Below are 17,401 nucleotides of genomic sequence, written 5' to 3' on the forward strand. Positions count from 1 at the left end.
ATTTCCCGTCAATTGGTTGAACATGGCCTGCACTCACAGCGTCCGTTAAGAAAACTGCCATTGACCCCACAGCACAGACGGCAACGTTTAGAATGGTGCCGTACTAGAGCGATGTGGATGACAGAATGGTGAAACATCGTGTTCTCAGATGAGTCACGCTTCTGTTTATCCAGTGACAGTCGCTGCATACATGTGTGGCATTGAGGTGGAGGCAGATCTAATCCGTCAGTAACTGTGGAACGCCCCACCGCGTGACAACGTGGCATAATGGTTTGGGGCGCTATTGCCTATGATTCCAGGTCACCTCTAGTTCGTATTCAGGGCACTATGATGGCCCAACAATACTTGGATAATGTACTGCAGCCAGTGGCAATCCCCTACCTTCAGGGGCTGCCTAATGCAATTTTTCAGCAGGATAATGCCCAAACATACAGTGCTTGCATCTGCCAACATGCTCTTCAAGGTATACAGATGCTTCCCTGGCCACCGTACTTCCTGACCTGTCACCAATCGAACATGTGTGGGATGTGATTGGACGCTTTTTGCAGACTCTGCCCCTGCCTCGTTCAGAAGATGAACTGTGGCAAATGGTTGAAAGGGAATGGAGAGCCATCCCTCAGGACACCATCTGCACTGACGTAAACAATGTGAATATTGTTTCTATGCCTAGGCGTGTTTCTTCGTGCATCGCTGTATGCAATGGTCCTACATCCTACTGAGCCGACGCCTTTCTCGCTCTGTATTCTGACTATCATTTTTAAATAAAGATCACTTATTGCTGCTTGCTGTCTCTGTCTTTTTTTCAAATTTCATCACTTTCTGACCATTCCTTCTTGGTGTTGCATTTTCAGTGTCGAGCAGTATATACGAGCAGTATATTTAGTCTAACACAGGGAAGTTATATATATCTTCTGTATGTTTGAAAAGGGAAGAATGTATAATGTCATTCTGTAAAAATATTTAATGTTTTTAGTTAGATATATCATGAATTAAGTCCATTTTTATTTAAATAAGTCTTATTAAAAAGTAAAAATTTAATATCCTTAAAAGCTGTATAAATCACTTTTAGCTAGCATACTTTGTTAATCAATAACAGATAGACAGGGTTCGTATGGTCCTTAAGAGTCCTTAAAAGTCCTTAAGTTTTTTGGAATCGATTTTTGGTCCTTTAAAGTCCTTAAGTTTGGCCAAAATCGGCAGAAGGTCCTTAATTTTAAATCCTGCGAAATTTCTGTCTGTTTTTACGACTGCCATTTTGAGTGTGAATTAGCAGTTTGGAGGTATATTTTTGGCGATTCACTGATAAATATGGTTATTTGAATGGGTTATGATTTGTTCCTATTTCTAATATAAATGTGGGATACTCGAGTGTCTGAGCAAGAAGTGAAACGCGTATTTCGAAATTATTTTCACTTTTTTAATGAACAGCTCTTTAACAACTTTTCGCTTTTGGGAATGTGAATTCTTTTATTGAACGGCTCTAAATTTGGTGACTTATCAACATATTGGCAATTTTTAAGATCAGTTGCTATAGAAAATTTTAATTTCCATGATTTGGGAATTTTTCGACGATTTTTTTGTAAACATTCTAACATTGATAAATATCATTAAAGTAATGGTAATATATTGAAATTATATTTAAAAAATAACATATTAATTAAAAATATCTTCTTTTTAATTTTTTTCATAATACAAGTTGTCTCAGAATGTTCAGAATTCTCAGAATATGCATCAGTTTTCTCTATAAAATTAATTTCACACTTTTTCCATCTGATTTTTTTTAAAAATATTTCTGGCTATTTGCTGTTACAAAATTGGTAAGCGTAATTTTTCTTCCGGACATTAGACATTACAACTTGAAAAGTTTAAAAGGATTTGAAAGCAAGATTTATAGACTCATTCCAGAAGATTTTAGAAAATTGTGACAAAATGAAAAATGTCTCTATGGTATTAATACGTAATGAATGTATTTTGCAGAAAGTTTGCAATGAATTTCTTACTTTTTGAAGAACATCTGGAAGAACAATGAAAACATAATATTTGAATGCTCTACTACTGATACTAGAATCTTTTTCTTAACATGCTTATCTTCCCTTTATTTTCTCTACTTTTCACTAGACACAAGTATGAAAAATATTAAAAATGCTTCTAATCTTATCACATCAACAGGCATTATAGAAAGGAATTTTTTTATTAATAAAGAAATTGAAAACTGGCAATTTAAAAGATTCATCTAATATGTCTTAATGCATCATACGCAGGTCTGGCGCTAGGCATTTTCCCACCTGGTGCAATCATGTGGAATATTAAACTTATCTCTGTAGATCCTAAATTTTGCTGACTAGTGCCTTTATAAATTCTGCTTCCAGTGCCTACTCTAAGTTCTAAAAGTTTTGCCATTTCTACATTTTATTGCTTGTTGTGTCACCAAATTCTAAAAATTCTGCCACACTAGCTCTGTAACTGGCCCTTACCATATATATTTCCTATTTCTCCTGAATGTTCATATTACTAAAGAAATAAAATTAAAAGCTTTTTCTATACATTCTAAATGCATTTAATTTTTTAGAATAACAGAAATCTATAATTAAATCCAAAAATTCTAAAATGAAAAGGAAGCATATTGAAGAAAGAAACTGAGTACATACAGAGAAAGAAAATTATTCTTCAAATATATATACAGTATTATTATGTAAATTACCCAGTTGTTTATATGCTCGTTGCATTAGTTCTTGCCAGCTCTGATAATTTGCAACTTTTTGTTTTTGCATTATCGCTGCTGACATTTGAATTTGTTATGATGATAGAGTTACTTAGCCAGCTTAAATTCAAATTAAATCGCATAGTCTTTGACCACTAGTCCACATTTTTTTGTTTGAATTTGCTTGTTCTTGTTTAATTACATCACCACAAACTGCAATTGGTTAGCATAAGAACATGCCTTTAAGTTCTTTTTAAATAAGAGGCTTATTTAAACGTTTGCCTGACTTTGCAGTTACTTTGAGACATAGTGATAAATTGCTTCACGTCTGTCGGGGGTTTTTGGACTATTTAACTTTTACCAGATCAATTAAACCCTCATAGGTACTTTGTGGAGAGGTTGACAACTTAGGAGATAAAGTACACAGAAACTAGTCAGAACATTGGTGTGTGTATTCAAACAGATTTTTAATTGTTAGGAAAGATGTTTAAAGAGAAGAAAATTGATATAAATTAAGCCAAAATGTCTGCGAAGGCTTCAAATTAAAAAGATGCATAAATATTTTGTTAAGTGTTGTTGCTACAAAACATAAATGTTTTGTAGCTTTGAATGTATAATTATCCTAATATCGTTTAAGAATCAACAACATAGATTGCATGTATTTTAAAGTGTGAAATTTTATTAGATTGTGATTTTAATAGGGACTTTTAACAATAGTGTTAAAAAATAAGTAAAATTTAGTAGTAACCATGTAAATCTATACTGACTAAGGTTTTCTAACTACCTAATTTAATTTATAACTAACTGCTTACTCTTAAAAATTATCTCTGCATAATGAAGTGAGTTATTGCCTTTCATTATTCCTTAGCGTGGCACAAGGTTTAAACACAAAAATGTAAAAATTCATGTAAAACTTATTCTTAGTATCTAGTGAGACCTAAAATAATACGAAGCAACTTAGTGTCACCTCTGGTGCTTTAGTGGCTTATTGAAACCTTAAAGTATACAACCCCTGGAACTCTACACGGAGCTACGACACTAACCGCAACAGACAGAGCCCAGCTAACTTTCAAAACTAGCTAACCGTGCCCACATCAGGTCTCTCAGTTTTGTTCTGATCAGCAGGTTTCTCTCTAGGTAAGGAGCAGCGGTGACGACAGCCAGTCTTTTGTTATAAATCATTCTGATTATGATTTTACTTCTCATTTTAAACTATGACGCTTGACATAAAATCTGCCTGCTATTTACTAAACCTCTATATTGAGCAAGTAATAAGACATAAAAAAAACAACATGAAACTAACTATTTGTAAAATGTAAATAAAATGTTACTTGTTCAAATATACCGAACTATTGTAAGTCTAAAATATTTAATGCCGTTTGATAAATTTCATAAAGTATATTTTATGCTGAAACTAATTAATAATTATGTTAATTAAGTTATGTTTAATAATAATGCATCATATTTATGGATCTATTTTTTTTTTTTTTTTTTTTTTTTTTTTGCGTGGTATTACAAAAGTTCAGGCACAGATAATATTTTAATTGAATTTATTAATTTGCTGTTTGCTCATAGGTCCTTAATTTTTTTCAGTAATGGTCCTTAAAAGTCCTTAAAAGTACTTAATTTCCATGTGCAGAAATGTGTACGAACCCTGATAGATTAAACTGGAAAGATAAATAGTTTACATTTTGTCACACTTGAGTTAAAAGTGAATCAACCCATTTACAATGGATGATGTAAAGTCATGTTTCCAGACTAATATCCCTTTTGGACTTATAATTTATTTACTCTTTATGGATTATGGATTTAAAATTTTGCATAGAGTAATGACTTTCCAATTTGTTACACGGGAAAAATTCTTTGAGCTCTGGATAGATCCGATTTCACGTTGGATGAATAGTGGAAGAAAAGGAGTCAAAGTATAAAAAGGGAAGACCATTTTGGAATTATAAGCGAGAAAATACCTCCTGTTTGTGGCATTTTTGGCTTCTTTATGTTTTTAGTGTCAAATCTTGAATGCTTGCAGGATTAAAAATAGAATCATAGTTTTTCAAGAATTTGAGTGAATTAAATATGAGGGAAATAATTAAAGCATTTGGTGTTAGCAAATACTTCTGGATTCAAAATTAACAAATAAAAAGAAAAAAATAAATGATTAGCAAATATTTCTGGGTTCATATTAAGCAAATAAATATAAAAAATAAATTGCTAGCAAATACTTCTGGGAGTTGGCAGAAAATATTATAAGTTGATTTAATTTGAAATATGAAAAATTATCATTTAGTCACATTTAAACTAACATCCATCAAAACGCATACATTTGAACTCCTGGACATAGAGAGGAAACAGAGAGAGAGAGCCTATTATGGTATCTGTCAGTTTGTTGTATCACATGGTTTTGGGTAGCTTGAATTGTTTGAAAACACTGACTTTTTAGATGGAGAAATTTTTGAAGCTGATTACTGACAGGAATTAAGATTTTTATCAGAGGAATTTTGTAATTTTCTGTTCCTTTTTACATTTATTTCCCTGTATTTTTTTTCTGTAATAAATAGAATCGATTTTAGAAACTGTAGCATTCTTTCAAAATTTTATCAAAATTTTTGCAGCTTTTGATATATCTTATTATTGTGATCTGTGTTGTCTATATTGTTCATGATGTTAGGAAAAGAGCTATAGATGGAGTGATGTGTTGTTTTTTTTCTGATTTTTTTTTCATTGCCATCTTCTGGGTAAAATGAGAGACTTCTTCTTTTATGTTATTTAATTATTTTCCTAATTGTCATTTCGGTAGTTTGAACTAGAATTATTGATTTTTCGAATCGGGAAAATATTTGCTGGATTTCTAGAACCATGCCATATCTATCTATTAGTATTATTTAACGACTGCTGAACTTATGATAAATCAAATGAATTAAATGGGGGTCTTTAGATAAATATATTAATAAAATTCTGTGTTATTATTTGATAGAAAATTTATCAAAAATGCAACAAATTTGCATTTTAACTTCCCATTTTATTTCGTTATTTTGCGTAATGTATAATTTTATTTTATTAAATTTTGTCATTTTTTGTTAGTGCATATTTTTAAAAATGTGCCATTCTAAATAGATGAATACATAAATAAAATTGTACCCGCATGTGAAACATTATCAGCTTTGAACACTCAGCAGTTGATCTGAGGAGGTGAAGATTAAATTCTGAGCCTAGCAGCAAAAAATTTTCAAAAATCTTTCTTTCATTTTTTTTTTTTTTTTTTTTTTAAATCAAACTTATCGGTTTCATTGTTTGAGGAAGAGAATATGTTTAGGACAAAGTGTTCTAAGTATTTCTTTAAAATATGCTTGCATTTCTTGGGTCATTCCAAATTTTCATCCTTTGTTCCAGGTTCCCCCTCCCCAAATTCGTTTTGGAAAAAAAAATTATCAAGTTTTAGTTACGGTGGTTGTTTTTGGTTCAGGATATATTTAAATGATGGAAAATCAAGTTCTGATTATATTTGATCTTTGATATCATGCTGATCTTTGTATATAGCTTTATTGTACACTTTTCTGTACATAAAGAGTCATGTAATATGATTTGGTTTCTGTACATAAAGAGTCATGTAATATGATTTGGTTTTGATATTATGTCCTATATCTGTGGGTTATTGCAAGTTGATTTTGATTTTCAGTTATATTTTTGTGGAGAATTTTCAATAGAAGTGGGTACATAAAGGCATAGCAGGTGCAATCTTATGAAAACTTGCTTAAATAATGCTAAGTACTGAAAAGCAATTTCTGTGATTGTTTAGTTCATTTAGTTCATCTTTCAGGATTTTTGATTTGATGGAGTTAATGATGAGAATTTGGCCACATATGAATTTACCGTAAAAAATATTTAGTTTTAAGTTTTTATAATAATGCATACATAATCTATGATTTTATTTAAAAGAAAGTTTTCATTTTTTGTGGTACTTGCGTATTATCTCGTCGACCATGAAAGTTGGTGGAGACCACCAAACCATGAAAGCTGGCATAGATCCCGTCAAAGGTGCTCTAATTGTTCCTATGGAATTCTTATGGAATTGATGCTTCTTTATTTAATAAACAATCTGTATTTGACCCACTTTTGTGGATAAAGACATAAAAAGACATAGAGTTTTACTATTTTGTTAGGCCCTCTGATTTTACTAGGAGCTCTATGTAGAACACTAAAAGCATAAGCTTCCCACAGATAGTTGTTTTCAATCTATTACTGTTTTGGCAACCATACTCAGTTGACCATATCGTGTCCATTAAATGCATACTTTTTTTAATGGCAGGATTCCATAACTTTGAAAATAATCCATTGCTTGCTGTTCTGTAGAAGGCAAGTCCCAAAATATATTAATTTTGAGGGGGTGAAAAGAAAAAGAAAAAAGTTCAGCACTAGCAGTTAATTTATATCTTTGTTCACAAAAACAAAATGTGGCTTATCGAGAATTAGTTGGGTTACTTCAAGCAAAATCCCAGATGTTGTGTGTTATTATGTTATGCTTATCTGTAACTAGCATTAAATCATTCTGCTAGGTGACAGTTTCTTGGCCAATGGAAAATTATGTAAGCATGTTTTTTATTTATATTTTTTCAGAAATGTGCCAATTTAAATAAATAACTACATAAATGAAATTCTGCACGATATGTAAAACAAAATCAACTTTACTCTAGTCCTAAGGCAAAATTCATAGTCTGGTAGCATCAGTATTTCTTTTAAGTTTTTCTTTGCCATACATGGACTACAGTTTTTGGTTTATGTATGCCAGAAAAACTCTGAAGAGCCAAAACTATATGTGTGTTTTTAAAAAGCTGAAAACATTTTATTTGTATTTTAGAAATGTATTTCAAGAAAAGTTGCTCTTATTTGAGCAAGATTGAATCCATTCATGAATAAACGTTTTACCATTGTTTTATAATTGTAATTTCATTGTAAATTTTTCAGCAGTTTATAGCATCTCAAATTTGAAAGTACTGTGATGTCTACAGAGTTAAAAACTGTAAAAAGTTTAGATCAAAATTGATACCTGATGAACCATTTAGTTGAATATTTTTAACACTCTTTCATCACTTGTTAATATGATTGTCTAACAGGAAGTACTTAATAGGAAAATTACTAGACTGTGAGTGGATAACTTATAAGTTTTTTAAAAAAATATTACAAGATTAAGAAAAGAAGTAATTTTAGAAGTTTAAGAAAGGTTTAAACAGCATTTTCCAGAAAAAGTGCGGGTATCAAGAAACTATAGAAACTTTTGCTGTCTACTGTACAGTGCTAATGTTGCATCTGTGATTATGCTATACTGAATAATTTCTTCCAAAAAAAATTAAATTAGAAGTGTTATATGATGAAAACTACTTATGATTTCAGCTGTGCTGAACCATACGAAAAATGCAGCATTTTAAAGTTTTTTTTTTTTTTTAAAGGGGGAATAAAATACTATTTTTCAGAATACTATAAATGCTTTTATACATTTTTATTTCCTATTTCATTATATTTTCAAATTTTTCTTTTCATCTTATAACCAGAACAATAATAAGTTTACATTTTTATAAATTAATTCATTATAACAAAATATGTAAGTGGCTTTAGTAGAGGACTTTCTTATGATTCTGTGCATTTTGCGCAAGTCTTTCTTATATTTATGTATATATATATATATATATATATGCATGCTACAAGAGGAAAGACCCAAACAGCCAGCTTGTTTCCATGTGATTTGAGTTCTATTGGAAACTAATAAATGTCTCAAGCTATATAATTATAAAAAATAATTATATTATTTGTCTAATTCTCTGTTTTTCAGTAATATTTCTGTTACTTCCTTTAATCAGTATTTAGTCTTGTATTCTAATAGTTTAAAATTGTCATAATTTTTGGTTGATATCTTTTGACATTGTAGTTTTGATTGATATTCATCATCTCTGAGTTATTCGTCATCTAATTTGTTCCAAACTCAGTTCTTTTGTAATACGTAGTGTAAAATTTCAGAGATTTTTCTACATTTTAAGGAGGATAATGACAGAATAAATATGGTACGCTGTATTATAATATACTCATTTTAACTAATTATTCATAATTTGTTCACAATCTCTAAGTTATAAATATGATAAATATAATGTTTCTAAGTTATAAAAGTCTATGTTTAATATTTAAATGTTTTAACATGTATTTATTATGCAGCATTGATTTATCACAGAGTACTAAAAGTTGTTTAGAATATTTGTTTGAAATGTGTTCATTCATGTAGTCTCTAATATTCATGGCATCCCTTTAGATCAGGGATTCCCAACCCTATTTCTTGCATTGACCTCTTTTAAACGAGTGATTTTCTTTATTAATTCCCTTGCATTTCTCTCTTTTATTTCTACATTTAGTTCTCTCTCTCTTATATACAGCATACAATATAATTGCAATGCAAATAAATATACATAAATAACTTAAAATTTTTTTTTGAATCACTTATTAGACTTATGTTTTATTACTTTTGTATTATTATTTTTAATTTTACAAATATAAACAAGTTTTTAGAAATAAAATCACAGATTCTAATTCAAAAAAGCTCAGTTTGAATTAATATTCCCTATCATTACTTTACTTGATGTGCTGATGTATTTATTTTTAATTTTTGGTATAAAATTAGTTGCTAAACTTAATTCTAAAAGCACCTTTTTAAAAAATATTTAACTTGTTTTCTGTTTTCCATCTTAAATTATTGACTCGACTAAAGCCTGCTTCCATTATGGAAGTAGAAATGGCCAATAATGATGGTTTGGCAAAAAACTTTTACTTTGGAATATTTCTCTTTGATGACTTTTAAATTAAAAAATTTAGCATATCATGTGTTTTAAATAAGACTTGTCTTTGTGTGATATAACTTTATATCAGTAAACAATTAATTATCAATATTATTAATAACTTTTGTAATCAATGAGATCTTAATTATCCTGATAATTTGCTGGTGCCTATGTGGCTATTGATCCGCCAGTAGACCCCTTGATCATCATTGACCCTCTTTAAAATTTCATCGACCTCCAAAAAGTCAATACCAACCTCACTAGGAACACCTGCTGTACCGCTTTAGACTTATAAAAGTTTCTGGTGCATGCCTATCCCATATTGGCTTTTATCACAGATGTATCCTTTATCCAAATTAAACTGGTAAGCTTTAGCCAAATTAAACTGGTGTAAAACTTCAACAATAAGAGATTTGATTGAAAATACTGTTTTTAAGAGCTAGTTGATAAATATTTGGTACCATCTTTTAAGGTTTTGCCACATTGTGATACTTTTAGAAGATTCCTGGCAGAATGGTGAGTTTCATGAAATTTTGTGTCATGTTCAAATTCAGATTTTCGTAATACAGCCTTACTTCTAGAAGATCACACACATTCTGACACTGTAGTAGATTAAGAACTGCAAAAGACATTTTCAGTAGTTTATGTTCACTAAACATTTAGTTGTGATTTAAATATTGCTTTGTGTTGATTTAGTTTAATGTTTTTAAGTTTATATTCTGATTTTAACATATTTACAAAACCATGATCTTAGGTTTGTTTCCTAGATTTTTTCCGTTAACCATCTCATCCAAAATAACATCAATTGATAATTCTAATCCATATTTTTTATTGGATAAAATTTAAACTCCCATTTTTTATTTCAGTAGTTATTTGGGAGATTAAAGTGAGTGGAAAAAGTCATGTTTTTTATTTGAGTATTTATTTGGGAGATAAAGTGAGCAGAAAGTATAACAATTTTGATGCGTCAAAGCTGAATGCAGAGTATTAGTTTCAGTTGTAATATTATTAAGGGCTTTGACATGTATATATGGACCAAGGGAAAATAAGGTCGTTACACATTTGGGTAATATATATATATATATGTATATATATATAATGAGAAGAGTCAGTTTGCATTATGACAGCATTAGGCATTATATACAGTATGTTTACAAAGTTTTAAACCTAAATTGATAAGAAATCAAAAGTTCAAGCAAACAGAATTCTTCCTTCTTAATCCTCAATATCTAAGATTTTTCTCTGTCCATGCTATAAGCCTTTATTATGTAATTGGAGAGGGAATTGTCCCTTTCGATGTCCAGTCTTGCGTAGCGGAAACATGCATGATTGGGAGTTAATTACAGTTGTCAGAATCTCTTCAGTGTTATTTAAATAATGACTTTAAAGTGAGAATTCTGTTTAGGAAACATAAAGTGCCTTGGTGAGTAAAGGGTATGGTTGATAACTATCACATTTTACTTTGCTAGAAACTGCTGGATAAGAGTGCAGTTGTGTGATGGCAAATTGTCCTGCAGGAGAAACTAGTTATTTACTTAAGCTTTTTAAGGCTTAATGCACTGAATTCTCTTCTGAAGTCTGTCCATTACATCTTGATGAAGTATGTAGTTCAACATCTATCTCTTAGGAACAAATTCCTTGTGACTTATCCCTTTCCAGACAAAGAAAACCTCACTAACTTTTCTCAAGATTTCTGAAACCAAAGCTTCTGTGGCCAGGGTGAGCCTTCTCCAACCAAACAGATGCTTGTAGTTTAGTCTTAGGATCATAAGCAAAGCACCAGGTCACAGTTTTTTGCCCTGCCCCCAAAATCCCAGGTTTTAATTAGCAATTAAAATACTAATTTTAGTTCATTAGGCACTAAAATCAGCTACTTGAAGGAAAAAGCACCTTCAAGTAACTGATTTTGATTCCATGACAGTGTGACATCATGCAACTCTATTCTCCTCGAGGAATTTTATCATTCAGAGCAAGCAGAAGTAAGATCTTTATGTTCTGCAGTCAAGACATGAGAACAAAATAAGAATAAATTTTTCTTTTTTCAAAATCTGTCTCAATGTTTTTATGAACACTGTCTTTACTAATGTTAAGCTCATCAGCTATCATTCAAAGAGACAGGTGATGATTTTTCAATAGTAACTGCTGGATTTTTATCAAAGTGTTCACCCATTTGGTATTGTGACCATGGCAGGGTTCACCATCAACATCTTCATGCCACCATGAAATCATGTATCAGTGAAAAACATTAGATCATTTTCCACCTTCATATGTAGAAGTCTGTTTTATTGGTCATAGAGATTGTTTCTGGTAGCTTGATATAACTCATAGTAGTTCAGATTATTGAAAGGATTTATTGCAATTCACTATGACAATCACAGAATGTTTAGTAGTTTCTTGATTTACTGTCAACACACCATCAAGACAAGGTAGACCACAGTGTGGAACCCACAGTCCTAGGCATTCATTTAGTCCAGCAAAACATCAGAAGTTTCATGCAGCTCCTGTGCATGATATAAGATATGATAACACTGGACATTGGCCAATATATAAAGGTGAGCACAAACAGCATTATAAACTGGAAACTTGTAGAGGACCTTCCAGAATCCAGTGTGAAAAATGCAAAGTACCAAACAAACAATACAAATTGTTTTAAAAAATGGCATGTGCAAAAATGTTAGCAATAATATTATCTGTGCTTATATTTTTATGAATTTTTACCTGAAGATCCGGTGGTGACAATTGCCACAACTTTCTAGTTTCTACAATTCAAATAGGAGTTGTTAAGGTGTTGCAAAGGAGTTATTCAAATACCTATAAACCAGTGGTGTGTGGTCCATATGTGCAGGATGTGCACTGCACACCTGGGCAAAATTATGAGAGACAGTAATTTTCTGCACCTATCTTTATATGGTATATAATAAATATTATTTATAATATATTCAAATATTATGTTGATTTGCTTGCTTGTATTCCCGCAGTGCGTGCGGTACTAAGTGCTGCACCACATAGCGCGTTCAAAAGCGAACGAACATAGGAAGTTTTAATGTGTACGCACTGCACACTAATAGAAAATCACTTATGCTTTATATGTATGGGCTACTGGAGAAGCACAGTATACTATAGCACTGATTCAAGTGCAGCTATTTTTTCTGCACTTGGCATTCAGAATCATCCGAAGGTACGGTTTATTAAGCGTTGTATTAGAGCGGGGACTTACGTGCTGAAGCGCTTTTGGTTTTTTAACTGATTAACTGACCATACGATTTTGCAGATGGTTAATGTTTAAATTTATATATTGTAAGATTTTGTTTTTATGGAAATATAAAATAAGTATTTCATCAATATAAAGGGAAATGTTTTAATGTGGTAAAGTAATTTCAATGATGTATTATATTTATAGAAATAATTCGCTGAAAAACAATTTTGTTTTCTTAGACAAAAAAGAAACGAATTTTAACAGAACAATCCAAATTTTACCATTCATTGTGTCCTACAGACAGTATATATCTGTCTAACACCATATCTCTGGTTTTGTTTTTAAAAATCGTCAAGATGTTTTTTGCAGAATATATGATTTCCAAATGTTAAAAACAATTAATAAATATAATTTAATCCAATGACCGAACAAGAAACAGTTCGTTCTATTGTGCCAGCATGCATTGAAATCTTCTGCACGTGGAATTAGACGTTCAGTTTGTCGTCACCAATCCTGATGTCATCAGGCTGATGATGAGGCACCACAGCGGCGGGTGCCGTGTGGTGCTACGTTTGCTGAAAATATAAGTTTTTCATGGAAGGCCAAAACGTTGCTTTTTCGCTGCTGATATGACACCATACAACACAAGACATGATTTTTGCTTCAGTGCTAGTAGAATTCTCATAAGTTTAGCTGTTTTTATAGTTATACCTTGACCTCGTATGTAAATATTTTATTTATTGTATTCTTTAAATTTATATTCATAATAAATAACCTATTTCAGAATTCAGAACTCAGATGTCTCAATAATTAAAGATTTATTGGAAAATCCATTTTCGAGACGAGACGTTACTACAAAAAACGAAATAGTTAAATTAAGTAGATCGATGCCGGATATTATTCTATCACAAAACATTAAGATTAAAGGACAACAGTATGTACGACATTTTCAAAAATCTATGTATGAAAAATTTAAATGGTTAACCGGTTGTAGTGAATTGAATAAGTTGTACTGTTGGCCATGTTTACTTTTTGTTGTAATTGAAAAGGACAAGAATATTTGGACAAAACAAGGCTACAGTGATTTAAATCATCTCCACGAAGCTGCAAAGAAACATGAAAAAACACAATCTCGCATAAATGCCGTAATACTATGAAAAACATTTGGTACTGTCAGGATAGATTTAATGTTAGATCAACAAAAGGCTTCATCGATTGTTCAACACAATGAAAGTTACAAGAAACAGAAATATTCTCAAGAGATTAATAGATGTAGTTTCGTACTTAGCAAAACAAGAAGATGAATTTTGGGGACACGATGAGAATATAAATTCCCTTAATTGAAGAAATTATATAGAATTAATAATTTTAATTAGTAAATATGATAACCTTTTATCAACCCATCTGAGAACTGCAACTGTATTTTCTGGAACCTCTAATAGATAAAAATTATATTATTGCACCGATAAAAATATTGTAATTTCAGAAATTAGAAATGAGGTAAAACAAAAGCCATTCGTTGCTATTATGCTGGATGAAACATCTGACATATCTCACAAATCGCAATTATCGGTTGTGCTACGATATGTTAATAATTGTAGTGCACCAGTGGAAAGATTTTTGTTTTTAAGATGTTAGTGGTGATCGTTCAGCAGAAGCTTTGTGAAATGTTTTGCAAGAAACGATTTTGAGTTGGGGGTGTGAGAATAAACTGATTGCTCAAACGTATGATGGGGGGGGGCAGTCATGGCAGGATCGTTGAATGGGACGCAGAAAAAAGTAAAAGACGTTTTCCCAGAAGCTATGTTTGTGCATTGTTGCGCACATGTACTTAATTTAGTTCTGTTGTAATCTGTATTGTTTATAAAAGATTGTAAATTAATTTTTGCAACAATTTCTGGCGTAGCCTCATTTTTTTGGTGTCTCAAGAAATCATGTTGTAAATGAAATTATTAAAAGATAATTTCCAAAATTAGCTACAACACGTTGGAACTATTCATCTTGTTTGGTAAATACCATAAAAAGCGAAACTCAAGGCCTATCTGATTTATTTGAAAATATTATTGAGAATCCAGAAGGCTGGGATAACGATACAATTAATATTGCAAAGAGTTATCACGTGTTTTTTCAAGAATTTAACGGTAATTTTCTCCTAAATATTTTTGCCATAGTGTTTAGTTATACTGATGTTCTATTTGATATTTTACAAAAAACTAACTTAGATGTAGTATATTCTAGTCAAAAAGTAGAGAAAGTAAAAGATGCAATTCAAAATATGCTAACTTCTGTTGCATTTGATGAAGTTTATGAAGAGACTGTTTCTGTAGTGGGTCCCCCAAATTTAAAGAAAAAACATTGTGTAAATTTACAAAACTCAAATGTAGACCAAGACCAACATTTTAAAAACTTATATTATGAAATAATGGACACTATTTAATGTCAGTTAAATGTCTATTTTAAAAAATTAAATTTGCTCAAATTTTTTGAACTATTAAATTTCAGTTTTTTTAAGAAATATCAAAGTAAATTTCCGGATGAATTCATTAAAGAACGTTTATGCAAAACATTTCAATTTTGTAAAGCTAACCAATGAATTATGCGCTCTTTATCATAGCGAGTCATACCATGAAATGAATTTATCGAAACTTAATCAGCATATAAAGCTGAATGATTTGACAGATGCCCTAAGTAAAGTAAATAAATTGGCATTTTTAATTTGTACAATTCCGTTTTCAACTGCTTCGTTGAAGAGATCATTTTCAGCATTGATGAAAAGAGTAAAAAATTATGCACGCAATTACAATGAGCCAGGATAGATTAAGCGATTTATCTCTAATAACACTAGAAAAAGAAATGTTACACTTATTACAGTCAAAACCAGAGTTTTATGATCATGTAATTGATGATTTTGTTAGTAATACGGATAGACATATGGATTTTGTGTACAAATAAATAATAAAAAGTTAAAGAAGTGTTTAATGTACATTTTTATGGTTTTATTATTATTATTATTATTATTATTATTGTTCTCTGCACATCCTGCATGAAAACCTACCGCACGCCACTGCTATAAACATTATTTTGTTGACTATTTTTTCCATGTCACAAAAAGTCCAGGGCTAAGATGTTAATGCTTGGTCCTTGTATGCCTAGCAGGACAGTTTAAATGGTTATATTGGTGTGATTGTGGCTTTACAGCAAAACATTATATTTAGCTTTTAAACTCATTATGTTCCCTGATCAAAGCAAACATCTGACTCCACGCAAAATTATTGTCTTATAGTGTCTCATTTGAAATTATTAGAGTACATATTTTTCCATGATAGTTTTATTTTAATTTTATTTTTGAAGTACAGAATTTCAGAATTTCTGAAACTTATGAACTTTATGTATGATTATATGGCAAACAGAAAGGGAAGTTATAATAGTAAAATTTTAAAAAATTGTGATCTTCATTACTGCTGTAGAATTTTTTGCTGTTAAAAAATTAAATTCTTCCTGTCATTTGATCTGATTTCATTTACTCAAATGTAAGGTACTTGAATGATTTGTCCATAAAATGATTGTAAAATTTGTTGATTTACAGTTTACTTTCTACAAAATATAGTCACAATTTATAAAATTAAATTAATTATTTAAATCATAACTATGTTTTGTAAAATGTAGTTTGAATTATATGTGTGTGTTTAACAAACACATAGCTTTTATTATGGTTGCAGAGGAAGGTAACTGATGATGTGATTACTCTGAATAATGATCGGTAAAATATTATTACTGCATGACAAATGCATAGTGATATCAGTGTGATTTATCAATTGAACGTCAATAATGGAAAAGTCATTAACATTGTTTGATAACAGTTTTTATTTTGGGATATTTCATTTGGATGACTTATAAATTCCAAAATTTAGTATACACATATGTTTTGAATAAGATTTGTACTTGAGAATCTTTTTTCATTGAAATAAACTCTTCCTGCATCATTGTACTGAGATTAAAATATATCGTAGTTCAGTGATTTTGTGAACAATGTTGACACAATTTTTTTTTTTTTTTTTTTTTTTTTTTTTTGTCTTGTGGAAATGAGCATTAAAATCTTTTTTGCAAGTGGCTTGTATGCAACAATATATCTTCTGAGAAAGTTTTGTATTCTTCATATTCATTTATTTTGTTTTCTTGTGTTCTGCATTTTACTTTTTTTATATGCACTTTTTTTGCACAAAAAAAAATTGTGTATATAAGGTATATCTCCCGAGTTTCTGGTGTAGTGGTTCTAAACACTAGGCCGGTAATCTAGAGGTCCGTGATTTGATTCCCGACGAAGGCGTTTGCTAATCTTTCATCTCTCTTGCTTAAAAAAAATCCTTATGTCTCTACATTATTTTTAAAAAGTATTCTTTTAAATATATATTAAATAATTTATGTGTATTTTTCTCATATTTTTACTTTGGTTTCTTCTTTACTTCACGATATATGTGTATAATTATTAGTTTTACAGTATTAATAATTTTTTGTAGTCAGTGGAGTCTTCAATTATGCCCAGTTACCCATGCGTATTCGGCTGTCTTTTCCCCCCCCTTTTTTTTGGGCCCTGACCACTCATCGTTGACCCCCTTTATAATGTCATTGTCCCCATTAGGAACTCCTGGTCTAAATTCTGTGCATCCTCAAGAATTGTTAGAATAACTG

General features: G+C 30.6%; 1 protein-coding gene across 6 annotated transcripts in view; it reads left to right on the plus strand.

Moving 5' to 3' along the window:
- sws (patatin like phospholipase domain containing sws) overlaps positions 1 to 17,401 on the plus strand; it is a 149,908-nt gene that overhangs the window by 100,521 nt on the left and 31,986 nt on the right. The window contains exon 28 of one of the 6 annotated variants that reach the window (XM_085818090.1): positions 9,989 to 10,033. The exons of the other annotated variants lie outside the window; for them this stretch is intronic. Coding sequence (XP_085674216.1) covers positions 9,989 to 10,005 — 17 coding nt within the window. The 3' untranslated portion in view covers positions 10,006 to 10,033. Of the gene's footprint in view, positions 1 to 9,988; positions 10,034 to 17,401 lie in introns of those variants that run through there. 6 annotated transcript variants of the gene reach the window in all.

The sequence above is a fragment of the Stegodyphus dumicola genome, chromosome 1, assembly GCF_044657685.1.
Source record: "Stegodyphus dumicola isolate Sdum_Otavi_A_Nest chromosome 1, ASM4465768v1".
NCBI lineage: Eukaryota > Metazoa > Arthropoda > Arachnida > Araneae > Eresidae > Stegodyphus > Stegodyphus dumicola.